Genomic DNA, 13162 nt, shown 5'->3' with positions numbered 1-13162 from the left:
TAAAAATTGAAAAGAAACATGGTTTATCAGAATCTGTGTCTATTGCATGAAAACAGAGTTCCCAGGCCAACGACAGGCATATTGGAGAAAGCCCATAGAAAAATTGCTCGCAATATGGCTAAGACAAAAATAAGCTCAATATACAGTGCAAGGGATACCGATTTTTATTACTAAACATTTCTAAAAAGACTAACTGTGCCATGAACATGTCGACTGGAGGCACTGAGCAAGGTCTACCATACACCGCGGCATTACCCACTACCAGGGCGACAGATTGACAGATATGTCTCTAGATAAATAGACGGTCATTTTGGTCTGTTGACAGCAAAATAACATAATAGGACCAGTGAAAATGGTGCGATACAGAAATAGGTAGGCTACCGCTAGCTCGATTGCGAAAAGGACCCCTGAGGACCTCTCAAATTGGACCTACCAATTAAGTCAATTAACCACTGAGAGACGATGTCCCTTAAGTGTTGGATACTGGGAAAGGCCACAGAAAAATTGTCAAAGTAAGAAAAAAAGTTGAAGAAATTTCAGGTCATTGTAAAACGACATTGCATGCCGTCATTGCGGATCATTTGCGCAATTTCACTTTGCCGCACCTAAAGTCCGGGTATACAGCGCCATCTATTATCGGCAAGAATAATTGCTACGTTTCTTTTCAGAATTTGCAACACATTTAATTGGTTTCTCGGGCAAGTTATTAGAACTATAAATAAACTCATGCACACAAAATCCCCCCCCCCCCCCCCAAAAAAAAAAAAAAATCAATATGTAATCATCTATTTGTCTACTTGTCATGTTTGGGCACATCTATTTTGAAATCGAGGCCGCCGTCAATGGAATAAAAAATCCCACCATGGCGGACGTGAGGTCGTATATTTGCTGTATTCTTCTGGCGTTTGTAGGTGTTGACAGTTATCTTGTTACTGGTAAGTGAATTTTTCTTGAAATGTTAGTATGCTAAGAAGGATTTAGTTTGTGTTTATCTAAATCTGGGAAGTGTTGTGGTGAATTATCTCCTCGACCTTCGAAGAAAAAAGGGGGCCATTTTGTTCTGTCTCTTTATTTATCCACCAGTCAATTGAAATCCCGGACCAGGACCTCCGCGACAGGGCGGGGAATTTAACAACCATGCATTGTTAAAAATCTGCATTTCCCCTGTTTTCCGGGGGAAACATTTCCCCTGTTAAAGCCCCGATACTGAGGTCCCGGTGTTCTGTAGATATGTTCGATCTTTATAAATAAAAAAGGTATAAACATGTCCTGTGTGTGTAAACATCAGCATGTATAAGTTAATGCCTGTACTATCGGATTGAAGAGCATTTAAATATTAAAGTCCTGACCCAGTTGTCAGTGCTTTATAGTCGTCAAGGTGCTCTAGCGCGTAAAAGTATGTCATGCACTGATGTACTAGTAAGTCTTGCCTTGAACAGGAAATCTTAAGCCTCCTTGTGAAATTAAGGGGTTTATATAATTGTTTATACTGTTCAAAGTTAATTTCCTTGCTAACTGTCATGGCTTGGGTTAAATTTGGTTAAATTCCTCACCCACCTATGGAATCATGCTGTTAAATCGGCATGAAATCCCCCTCTTGGACGCATTTAATGCCAGTTGAGGAGACAGGTTTTAATTGACTGTTGCATTAGTATCACTTAACTTAAACTTAGAAGGCATCTGTTTACTTTCAGAAGACTGATGAACACTTATTTTTTTAAGTTCAATTGAGAATTCCTTACATGAGCAATTATTGATATGTTTTCTCTCTTTTTCATTTCTCAGGCCAGAAGAGAGCTGAGACTGTATATCAAGTGGACCAGTGTGGTAAAACCATCAACTTCAACAACAGTATAATCCTTAAGCTTAAAGGCTCAGGAGGAAATGCCATGAGTGACAGGTATAAAATAAAAAAAAAAACTTTCCCAGAGATAATATTTTTTCTATTCAAAATAGTGATATGATATTTTTGATATTTTTTTCCTTTGATCATTCTCAGAGAGAGTTACTGGACATAAAAAATTGAAAGAAACAGGTAGTGGAAATTCAGTAAGTTGGCATTTTTATGTTTTACCATCAATTACAGTAGAAATTGATTACATATGAGATTATTATAAACATTATGTTTTTCCCCCTAGGATAACCTGTTTAGTTCATCTCCGTAGTCAGGAGCCTGGTGTGAAACTCCTGGTGCACTGGGAACTGCCATTTGACATGGCCATCGACCTTCAGTTTCCTCTCTCCTTCGATGTCTCCAATTATCAGAGTAAACGCAGAGGTTCCGATGGGTAAGTTTTGTCATACAACAGAGGCAAGTCTTCAAGAGAGTGAAGACACCCCCCCCCCCCCCCCCCAAACTTCTGGCTCCAGTTTCACAAAAAAAATTGTCAGTTTTCTGGCTTAGTTGACTAGGATTTCCGTAACAGCACTCTCATGGAAATCCTAGTTGACTAGGATTTCCATGAGAGTGCTGTTACACTGCTCCTGATAGGGTAAGATGTGCCCATGTAACCTTGGTAATTAAGTTCTTAGGCAGGGGACCTGACTTAAGTTATTTTTGCGTGTGAAACTGGGGCCTGGACTCTTTGTCTAGATGCAAGTTAGGCTGACTATAAAATAAAGAAGATCAGTTTTGTTATCGCGTCACTTGCTAAGATTTTATAAGTGAAGACAATTGTTGAAAAGCTGCAAAGCCACAGAATATTTCTACGGTAAAGTCTTGAAAATTTCGTCGTTCTTGAAAATTTCGTCGGCAGACGATTTTCCGCCGAGGTAATTTTTTTCCCCTTGAAAACTTCGTCGACCTTGAAAATGAGGTACTCAATAATTTTTGAAAAGTTCGTCACCAAATATGGCCGCGTTGTCCAGCTCAAACATGAAGGTAATGCGTCAGTTGATTCAAGACAATGATACGATCAGGATATCATTGCCGATAACACTCTCAATGGGAGATAGGAACAATAGTGCGCCCCTGCGAGCGGTTACTCACAATATAAGTGGTTAAGATGTGAATCCCCGTTCTTAATTGCGGGAACATCGGCCTTTTGTCTAAATAGTTTCATTACTATTACCTGGCTCAAGGTGCGTTATCAAGCCGGCAAATAAAATTCACAGGCCGCTGCTTTGTCATTTGTAACGCCGTTATTGTTATCGGCGGCTGTCCTAAATGAGGAAGACACAATGAAAAATCAAGATATTATCTCGAAGGGAAATGTACCCGTCACTTCTATTCATGTCCATGTTCAATTTAGGACCATTTAACAATTACCTGGCTCATCCATGGAGATCGTTCGCAATGCGAATGGGACGAGATGGCAATTTTCATAGCTTCAGCAGAGAATCTTTCGCGTAATATTGTCAACAGATCGTTCGCGATCCAAACGAGACAAGAAGAAAATGTTCATATTTATAGCAGACTCCGTTCGCGTAAGATCATCAGCGGGAGATCGTTTGCGATCCGAGCGAGACGAAAAGGCAATTTTCATGTCATCATCGGGAGATCGTTCGCGATGTAAGCAAGAATGAAATGCAATTTTCAAATTAGTGCAAGGAACTTAGTTTGCAAAAGATCGTCAGCGGGAGATCACTATTCTAACCCCCCCTTTGAATTTAATAAATAATATATATTTTTTCATTTTATCTTAAACCCCCCTCCCCCCCTTCCCCGCTCATGGCATATCTTCGGCGGAGAATCGTTCGCGTAAGATAATCATCGCGGGATCGTTTGCGATGTAAGCAAGAATGAAATGCAATTTTTATATTAGTTCGAGGGATTTAGGGAACTTCGTTAACGGAAGATCGTCAGCGAGAGATCATTATTTCACTCTCCCCCCCCCCCCCCAGACCCCAGACACACACACTTTGGATTTAAAAAATATCTTTTTCATTTTATCTTTAAACAGCCCCCCCCCTCCCCCGCTCACGGTATATATTCGGCGGAGAATCGTTCGCGTAATATCCTCAGGACTTTGTTCGCGTAAGATCATATCAGAGGGAGATCGTTCGCGATCCTAGCTTGACGTAAAGGCAATTTTCATATCATCGTCAGGAGATTGTTCGCGATGTAAGCAATAATAAAATGCAGTTTTCATATTAGTTCAAGGAACTTAGTTTGCAAACGATCGTCAGCGGGAGATCATTATTTTAACCCCTCCTCCCCTTTGAATATTATAAATAATATATATTTTTAATTTCATCTTTAACCCCCCCCCCCCTTTCCCCGCTCACGGCATACATGTATCTTCGGCGAAGAATCGTTTGCGTAATATATCGCCGGACTTTGTTCGCGTAAGATCGTCAGAGGGAGATCGTTCGCGATCCGAGCGAGACGAAAAGGCCATTTTCATATCATCATCGGGAGATCGTTCAGTTTTCATATAAGTTCAAGAAACTTAAATTGCGGAAGATCGTCTGCGGGAGCAATTATTTTAACTCCCTGTAAATTTTTAGGAAGTTACAGATGGTACTTTTAGAAGGCCTGACATTCAATCCTGGGAAAAGCCCTGCATGCAACAAACGTTGCCAAGTGCATAATTTTTTTTAAATATGTCGCAACTTATCTTGATCCTTCTCCTCTATCAGGAGGTATGTTTCTTACCGAGAAGATAATTCTCAACACATTTTCGGGTACAGTAAGTTAAATTTAACTTAATCGAGATGCAGTAATAAATATATTATTATTTACCACCAGAAAACGACTTAGGAAGTAGTTTTAAATATCCCACAATATAGGAGGGTCAAAGATAACAGTCGCTAAGGATAAAAGCACAAAGGCCGGATTTTTGAAAATTTCGTCATACCCAGGAGTCGGGGAGAGGTAATTTTGAAAAATTAGTCGGATTTACACAATTAAAAATATTAATTAATTTTTAAGCGACGAAATTTTCAAGACTTTACCGTACATTTTATTGTGATATTTTTAGCCTGGCAGTCAGAAGTGGCCGGTCGGGATCTCCTGCGTCATATGGCCGCATATATGGTGTGAAGAAGGAAGTGACTGGCTACGACATGAGCAGTGATGCCATTGTGACCTCCATCAAAGAGCTGTACCCAATGTTTGGAAGTCGACTGACGGACAGGACAATATCAGAGTCAGGGGTCACATTTGACTATAAAGGGATACCGGAGAAGGATGAGTTCCATGCTGTTATTACAGCTTTCCGAGGTGAGGCCATCATATAGCACCTAATTTATTGGTTACCAACAGTTTGTAGAATTACCCCTGCCTCCTGCTCCCAACATTGTTTGATATAGTTGGACAAATTTGGAAATCATAAACATTCAATCTTTCCAATTTAGAATGCCTGAAAACGTAAGGAAAGCCTACTGATTCAGAAGTCCAAAGCAAGATTTTCTAAAGATTGGGAGTATTTTTGTTGTTGTTGTGAAGAGAAACTTTTTATGTGTCATTTTTCTTTAATCTTTCCTTAGATGACGTGGCAGCTGGAGATTGCACCGCAGCCAACAAGAGGTTCCTGTGTGAGGGCACTAACATGTGTATATCCACTGAACTGGTGTGTAATGGCCAGAAGAACTGTAAGGGAAACAATACCAGTGATGAGCCAAGTAGCTTTTCCCAGTGTGCACGACTGCTTGGACGAAGTAAGACTCGTTTTCCGTTTCACTTGCTATTTCATTTCTCTAGTGGGTTTAATATTAATTTAGGTTTTTTTTTTTTTTTTTAATTAGAATATATTAGTGTTCATTTCAGGGATTTTCCCAGAAATTGGGATACAGGGAGTTCAGTATGTGAATCTGTCATTTGTTCATAAATGAACAGTGAGTCCTATCCAAACGCTATGAGAAAGACCTTGATTCAATCTGTAACTTATTTCTTTATTTATTTTAAAGAGATTGTGTGATTTATGTTTCCAATATTTATTGTCAAATAGGATTCCTTTTGAGAAGAAATATATCCTAAAACTTATTTTCCTTATAGGGTGTGAAGCCGACTGTCTGAATGGTGGAACTTGTGAGTTCAATTGGAAAGGGGAAGCCACATGTAAATGCAGTATTGAGTACTCTGGAAGTAGATGCCAGAATGTCGGTAAGCATGTAAAAGGGTTTCCGTGGTAACAACATTGGGCTTGAAGGTGATACAGGAATGTCTGGAAATACTACCATTGCCTGCATTTTCATGTTTTTTAATCAATTGATTTGTATTGTGGTTCATATCATTGACTTTCTGTTAACATATAAAACAGGCAGTTTAAAAGGAGAGGAAACTAAATCACTCCAGCATTAGTCCAAGTTGACACATATCTAAATTCGTCATGACCAACCAGGTAGTTAGTAAATTATGAACGAACTTTAAATTGTTGATAATTAGCCAGATCCCCAGGAAAAGAAAAATTTGTTTACGCTTAAAACGCGATTTTTTTTTTCGAACCTGTTTTTTTTCTGTTGCTATGCTGTTTTATGCTGATCATCGTGTATTACAAAATTGATTTATGTTAGTCCCAGGTCTGTACATTTGACAGCCATTGTTGCATAGTGTTATTTAATTGTGTGTTTCAGGTTGTCCCTCTGATTTCTGTGTTAATGGAGGGAGGTGTGAGAAGGACTGGCGGGGGAAATACACCTGCAGGGATTGTAGCCCTGGTTACACTGGGAGAAAATGTGATACTGCCATCACACCAACCAGCAAACCAGCATCAGGTGTGTAATAACTCCCACTTCTTGGGCAATTAGGAAAGCACTCACTTACCTATTGCTGGAAACGTTACATTCCAACAATTGATCATAAAAAGAGAACTGTTGTGGATGAAAGAAATTGCATGTTTTGTGGATGTAGAAAATACCATTTCTTGTTTGATATATTGGAGAACCATTGGGGATTGTGTTTCAGCCGTGCAGACACCAGCTTGATTGCAATATCTTGTGCTAAATAAATCAATACATCAATAAAGAACAGTAGTATTCCACCTTAGGATCATCATCTTCTTCAATTTTGTTTTGCGCTAGCTTCTAGATCATCAACAAAGATTTTCCACTGCTCTTTGATTAGTGTTGGGTATATCCACTTAGCCCACTTGTGTCTATGGGAATGGAGGCTAATTATGACCATTGAAGAAATGAAGTATCAACGTGACATTTGTCAGCAGTTATGGTAAATTTACTGTTGTTTTGTAGACCACCCATGTGACCCTAATCCTTGCTACAATGGAGGTTCCTGTGAAACCACGTTCTATGGTATGGACTACAGTTGCGTGTGCACAGGGGGTTATACTGGGAAACAATGTGAAGAGGTTGAAGAGGTTATCCACAACAGTGATCACTCCAGTAAGTGGATCTTGCTGCTAAGCTCAAACTGGCAATTATATATGCCTCTTAGATAAATCCTTTGGCAATTTTTTTTTTCTGTGTGTGAGCGTGTGCCAGCAGTTTAAGATTGCGCCAAAGTAGTTTGTATAGTTGAAGAAAAATAAAAATGCTGGCATTTATATTATGTCTTCAGTGCATGTCTGAATGATGCTTTGCTATTTAATCACACTCGGTTTCTTTGAAAAAGGTGGACATTTTGTATCAACATGGAAAAATTGTACATGCTTGGATTTTTTTTTTTCAGGGGTAGAACTTTTGTCTCTGTCTAAACATAACTAAACTAAACTTAGACACCATGTAAAAGAGGTTCAGGCAGTAATCGTATGTGTCGAGTTGAACCCTACGATTGTACAATTTATAAGACAAAATTAGTGTTAATGTGTCCCTTACAGATGACATGATATCCCTTCAAAATGACAGTCATAGACAATTTTAAGAGTTCTTGCAATGCACTTTCTGATTGAATATTTATATTTCAGGTTCTGGAGACAATAATCCTATCACAGTTGTAGTGGTGGTGCCCACTGTTTTGATCATGGTCGCAATCATCGGTGCTGCATTTTTCCTAAAGTATCAACGACAACGCCGACGCCAGCGCACCCTGCAGTTGTATTCTGTCAACAGCTCAGATCAGAGACCACTGGGTCAGCCAGACGACCAGTACCCTGCATTCACCCCACCTCCTGGATCCCAGTATCCAACCCAGGGGTATCCCCATACTTACCCACCTCCCGCCTATGACGTGGCCACTGCTTAAAATGACAATTATCTATCACAAGTGGATGATCAGCAGTCTAAAGACATTTTGCATTATAGATGATATTTCAAATGCTCTATTTTTTTCAGACATTCCTATTATTTTTTATTTTATTTTATTTATTTTTTATTTATTATTATTATTTTATTTATTTATTTTTTTTTTAGTGTACTTACTTGTGTCAGTTTGTTTTCCTTATTTTGGATAGATTACATTATCATGGTGCTGGTTTAGTTTATATTCAGATAATTAGCGTGAAGATGCTTACTGAATGAATACAGATCAAAACATTTCAGATATTGTATGCATTTCTTAAGCATGCATACAATGTCAGGTAGCTTGGGATATTTAAAATCCTCTTTGTAAACTTAAAATCTTTTGCCATGTTGACCTCTTGTCAGTAACAAGATATATGATGGATCCATTTATTTGATTTACATACCTGTTTCCATGGAAATATTAACAACACACCAGTTGCCGTGGTTTTGATAAATTGTATTTTGCTTATACCAATTCTGAATCCTTGGACAGTTATATTTTTTTTTATTTTTATGTTCATATGATAACATATTTATTTATTTATAATGAGAACAGGGTAAAGATTGCAATTGCATATTTTCAGTGAGGTGATGAATCATTATTATTATATATTACATGTGTGAAAATTCACTGAACTTTCAAGATAATTGTCTAAAAATAGATCCATAATAATTTAGTGAAATTTCAGCTTTTACCACTTTTTGATATTGCATATTTTCTGAAAACTGAGGCAAAAGTTGGTGCATTTTTTCTCCATCTGATATAATTGCCCATATCATGTATTCAAATTTTATCATGGTATATCTGTATGAGAAAGCAAGCTGACAAACGCACACACCGACATGCTTTAAGAGAATTGGTTTACTTAAAGGCTATTTCCAATTTGTACATACATACAGTGGTGGGCTGTCTGTGTATAGTTTCTGGAGCTACTGCATTTCGGACTTGCTTTTAAGCTTTTGCTGCCTTCGCTTTTCCTTGTTTAGAATCAGTATTTTTATATGATGTGCAGGAACTAATCTCCAGTAATCTTTGAGGATAAGAAGTTGGAGAGACGAAGATTGATGTAGATGTATATATTAAACTTAATTGCTGTTATTACTGTTTAAAATAGAGAGATACCTCTTAATATTATCATGTCCATTATATGGGTGATTGTTGCATATCGTCTTTGTTGCCATCATTTATGGTCATTAAAAGTAGGCCAGTTGCTTGCCTTGCAGTTTCAACAAAATATTTTTTCTATTTAGCCTGATCAATATAGAACTTTTCTATTAGGAGCAATTGAAATGAAAGTAATATGTAGTGATCTTATACGATGGTTGTGTTGGATTGGTGATAGATTATTCAAGAGACGGATATGTAATGGTATTTATTTTCTAAAGGAGAAGTACCCTGTCTGTATATATGTAACCAGTAATTTGTTTCAAGTCGAGAACACACGGTGATCTCCGAGCTCAGCGATTGCCGTTTTGTCCCGGGGAATGACGGGAGAAAGTCAAGTGAATGAAATGCACGAAGTAAAAGGTTTGAAGTAAAAAAAAAAATCAAACTTTTAACGTCATAGTCGAATAAACCAGTATTGGCACATTTGACTAACGCAGGCCCATGATCCGAGAAACGTGGACGCTGGGAATAGATGTCATCTGCCTGCTCTGTTTGTAAGGCCTGCAAATGAAAGTATCTGTAACTAAAACCTATTCGACAACGTTTTCTGGCAGTAACCTGACTTACGAACTTGGACTTTTTTTTTTCTTCATGTGTAAGAAGAATGTAGATATTATAACTTGACAAATGTATTTATCACGGAAATAAAACATTTAACTCGGCACATTGTATTTTTAGGGCCATTAAACATAAACGTGTACCATATTGTTGGTGTCGGTGACATGAAAACAAAACCTATATTAACAGGGGTATAATTTTCACAGGTTGTGTGTAACATGTACCAAAGGCGTCGACACTGGTACAGTAACAACTTTTTTTCATGATCAAATTTTGCCTGTTATACGACCCACGAGAGACGTGCCAAGATAACAAAATATCATGCTTTTTTTAAAACCGACTATTTTCAAGCGATTCCTTTTCTCAATTTAACCAGAGAATTATATCGTAGTCTACGCAGTGGGAAACAAAGTCAAGTAATCGTTGTTTGAGTTGATTCGTCATTTGAATAAGAGCTCAATAAGAGACTATAAACAGACATGGCCTTGATATGAAAAACGTGGCGACATAATCTATGATATGTATAATTTCGGGAAATTTGTAGGCCTACTGCTTTAGACGATTACCAAAAACGGAGTCATGATTATATATACTTTGGTTTAGGGGCCATTCAGATTCTCATATTCTAGCTGGGTCAGTCCAACCCTGCATGGGATTCTTGTGAATTGACTCGATTCAGGCAATTGAGTCGATTCCACTGATTGCACTTTAGCAGGAATCCCCTGCAGAGTTGGACCGACCCAGCTAGTACGATGTACGAATCTGAATGTTTGGACCGATCAGCAATATTAAACACAGATTCCAACAAACTTTGCACTCTGACACATATATGAAAAAAGTCTATTTAATTCTGGGATATAAAAAACGGGTGTAACAGGAATGGAAGTCCTAGGAATGGAATTTCGGGCTCCCATATGATAAGTACAGGTTAGGATTAGTTGGAGTATTGGGGTTAGTGCATGGGACGAATCTCACCTGTACAAAGTAATGGGAAATGGACTACGGTTCCAAGCGAACTTGCATTCCTTTTACACTGGCTGTCACACGAGACCAGTGACTGAGCTGATAGTTCTCTGTGTGCGTTGGGCCACGCGGCACGCGGGTGTGACCACAACTCATGCCTTGATTTCCACCTTAGTCAACACACTAGTCGCCCAACTGACCACCGTCACTCCTCGCGTGGTCATCGAGCTGGCGTGGTCTGGAGTTGACCATCCAAAGGACCGGTGGCTACTGGAGAAGGCTGCCTAGGCTGTGGGCCAGTATGTTGTGCTTATTGGTACTTCTGTGCACTTTTTGTCACCTCTTAAGCGGCTCTGTCGGTAAGTAAGATATATGTTCCAATATATCAAAATACCAAGAAGGCTATAATGTAAAGAATAGTTGGGATCTTCGTTTGTCTGCACCACGCCCCATCAACCCATATCAAATCTATGGCAATGAAAAGATTCTTGATCTTATAAGACGAATTGCAAAGCTAAACAGAAGAAATATTTTTCGTTCGTTCTGTTGGGAAGTTGCTTTTGATATTTTACATTTTATAGGTTTGATTGATAAATTTTATAATAAAGTGCCAGTTGCCATCCACAGCCTGGGCGATACCTTAAATTACATAATACGAGATGACTATCTATTCTGTAAGACTGGATGTCTCTTCTGTTTCAGTCAACTTGCCCGAGTCCAGTCCTAGCGCTGGTTACTATGGCTACGCCAGTAGGATTGGAGCGGGCGCCGACGTATTGCTTGACGTAGTCAGCGGTAAGACGTCGAACAGGATCGACAGCGTTAACGCCGGTTCCTTCGTACGACTACGTGCAACCCTAAAGCGCACGAGAGGTACTTTTTGTTTTCATCGAAAGGAGGGTCTTCACACTGCAGTCACCACCATAAAAAATTAATTAATTAATTAATGAAAAACAGAGAGCGCAGACCTCCGCCAAGGCAGCTCATTTTTTATTGCAAATTAATCTATTAACCTCTACCAAAGTCTAATTGATTCAAAGATAGCCGGTTTTGGACCTATCCTTTAAATTCCATCACTATACATCCATAAATTCAAATCATCAAAGATAAAGTCAAGGCAATAATGCCTCATCTAACACAATTTATTTCACCAAAAATGATTCGCACATTCCACACAATTGCGACCTTCCGTGCACAATATAAAACAACATTCTTCCGACATCGGTTTCATTCACAATTCTCGACAGTGTTTCTTATTGTTCTAGGACACCAAGGTCTCCGCATGACAAACTGCACTGCCTACGAATCAAGGGAAAAAATGAGGAGAGTTGCTATAACGGACGAAGACGGGTTTGGATATCTTCTTTAAATCTGTCTATCCCGCTGAAGAGCTTTGACTGTTGAATATAATCTTGCCTTGCTATTTCTTTCGATTGTCTTGTGCTTGATGTAGTATTTTTGCAAACAAGTTGTGTTAAGTGACAGCAAAAGTTGGCTTTGTTTGCCAATTAATATTTTGTTTTGCTGTTTTAGTTGTGGTTTGGGACAATTGTTTAACCTGGACGAAGGCTTCGAGGCTTCTCCTCCAACTGAGACATACTTCACAGCGTATTCCCCAGTTTTCCAAATGATAAAGTTCTCCAGTTTCGAGTCGCTGTATTTTGAGTGTGAATTCCTCACGTGCGCCAGCAGACATCCGAATAACACGTGTGAAATGGTAAGATACAGGTATACATTTAACCTACAGAGCCCACGCCTACACCGCCTACCCGCTCTCAAACAGCCAAACATGTACAACGATGAGTAAAAAAGAATTGTCTCGGTGATTAAGTTCTGTGACGTCACTGTAATTCTGATTTCAGCCTCACTGCAACAAGATACTACATGCGAGAAGCACACCTAGCCCATAAATACGACAGCAGATCCTGTGATTATTAATTCAAACCAACCAAGAAAACCACCGTGAAATCAAACTGGACTACAACCGCAATTGCTCAAATATACATCAATTCGGAATATTATTCTGGGAGATATATGAAGTGAGAAGAAACCTTCCCTTCTCATAACAACCCTGTGTTTCTACAGAAAGGATAGGTATTAAAAACTCGAGGCGAGGGGAGCCACCGATATCAGTTGAATACTTCGGGCTACTAGGAGCTATTTATATTTCACATAATCAATCTATATCAGATAAAAATCTATTTGTAGCACAAACCATATATTTATATATCTTATATCATTTAATAAACAAAATTATACAAATCAGCAATATCCACTGACTTCTCAAGCAATAAATAAATAAATAAATAAATAAAACTGAATTGTTTGCCCAGCCGAGTGAATATTTCACTTGCC

General features: G+C 38.7%; 2 protein-coding genes across 2 annotated transcripts; both read left to right on the top strand.

Annotated features, from left to right (window-relative positions):
* The first annotated feature begins 777 nt into the window (after positions 1–777).
* On the top strand, positions 778–9948 carry LOC106175302 (uncharacterized). Its single transcript, XM_013557245.2, has 9 exons — positions 778–935; positions 1786–1900; positions 2139–2288; positions 4923–5164; positions 5431–5601; positions 5939–6046; positions 6517–6657; positions 7132–7281; positions 7803–9948. Exons 1-9 carry the CDS (start codon positions 803–805, stop codon positions 8078–8080), a joined length of 1488 nt encoding a protein of 495 aa, XP_013412699.2. The 5' UTR covers positions 778–802; the 3' UTR covers positions 8081–9948.
* Positions 9949–10977: 1029 nt separating this feature from the next.
* Positions 10978–13072, top strand: LOC106175277 (uncharacterized). The gene is made up of 5 exons (XM_013557190.2): positions 10978–11166; positions 11510–11680; positions 12073–12157; positions 12341–12524; positions 12670–13072. The coding sequence occupies exons 1-5, from the start codon at positions 11109–11111 to the stop codon at positions 12715–12717; spliced, it is 546 nt and encodes a 181-aa protein (XP_013412644.2). The 5' UTR covers positions 10978–11108; the 3' UTR covers positions 12718–13072.
* Positions 13073–13162: the final 90 nt, after the last annotated feature.

Source organism: Lingula anatina, chromosome 3 (genome assembly GCF_051362555.1).
Source record: "Lingula anatina isolate TDL-2025a chromosome 3, LinAna3.0, whole genome shotgun sequence".
NCBI classification, from domain to species: domain Eukaryota; kingdom Metazoa; phylum Brachiopoda; class Lingulata; order Lingulida; family Lingulidae; genus Lingula; species Lingula anatina.
Note: the sequence above shows the minus strand (reverse complement) of the source record. Positions and strands in the feature narration are given on the sequence as shown.

Coding starts and splice junctions, on each gene's coding strand:
- LOC106175302 (XM_013557245.2), top strand. CDS start 803: ATGTTTGGGCACATCTATTTTGAAATCGAGGCCGCCGTCAATGGAATA. Junction 2,289..4,922: donor AAACGCAGAGGTTCCGATGG/GTAAGTTTTGTC, acceptor TGATATTTTTAG/CCTGGCAGTCAGAAGTGGCC. Junction 6,658..7,131: donor AACCAGCAAACCAGCATCAG/GTGTGTAATAAC, acceptor GTTGTTTTGTAG/ACCACCCATGTGACCCTAAT.
- LOC106175277 (XM_013557190.2), top strand. CDS start 11,109: ATGTTGTGCTTATTGGTACTTCTGTGCACTTTTTGTCACCTCTTAAGC. Junction 11,167..11,509: donor CCTCTTAAGCGGCTCTGTCG/GTAAGTAAGATA, acceptor CTTCTGTTTCAG/TCAACTTGCCCGAGTCCAGT. Junction 11,681..12,072: donor AACCCTAAAGCGCACGAGAG/GTACTTTTTGTT, acceptor TTATTGTTCTAG/GACACCAAGGTCTCCGCATG.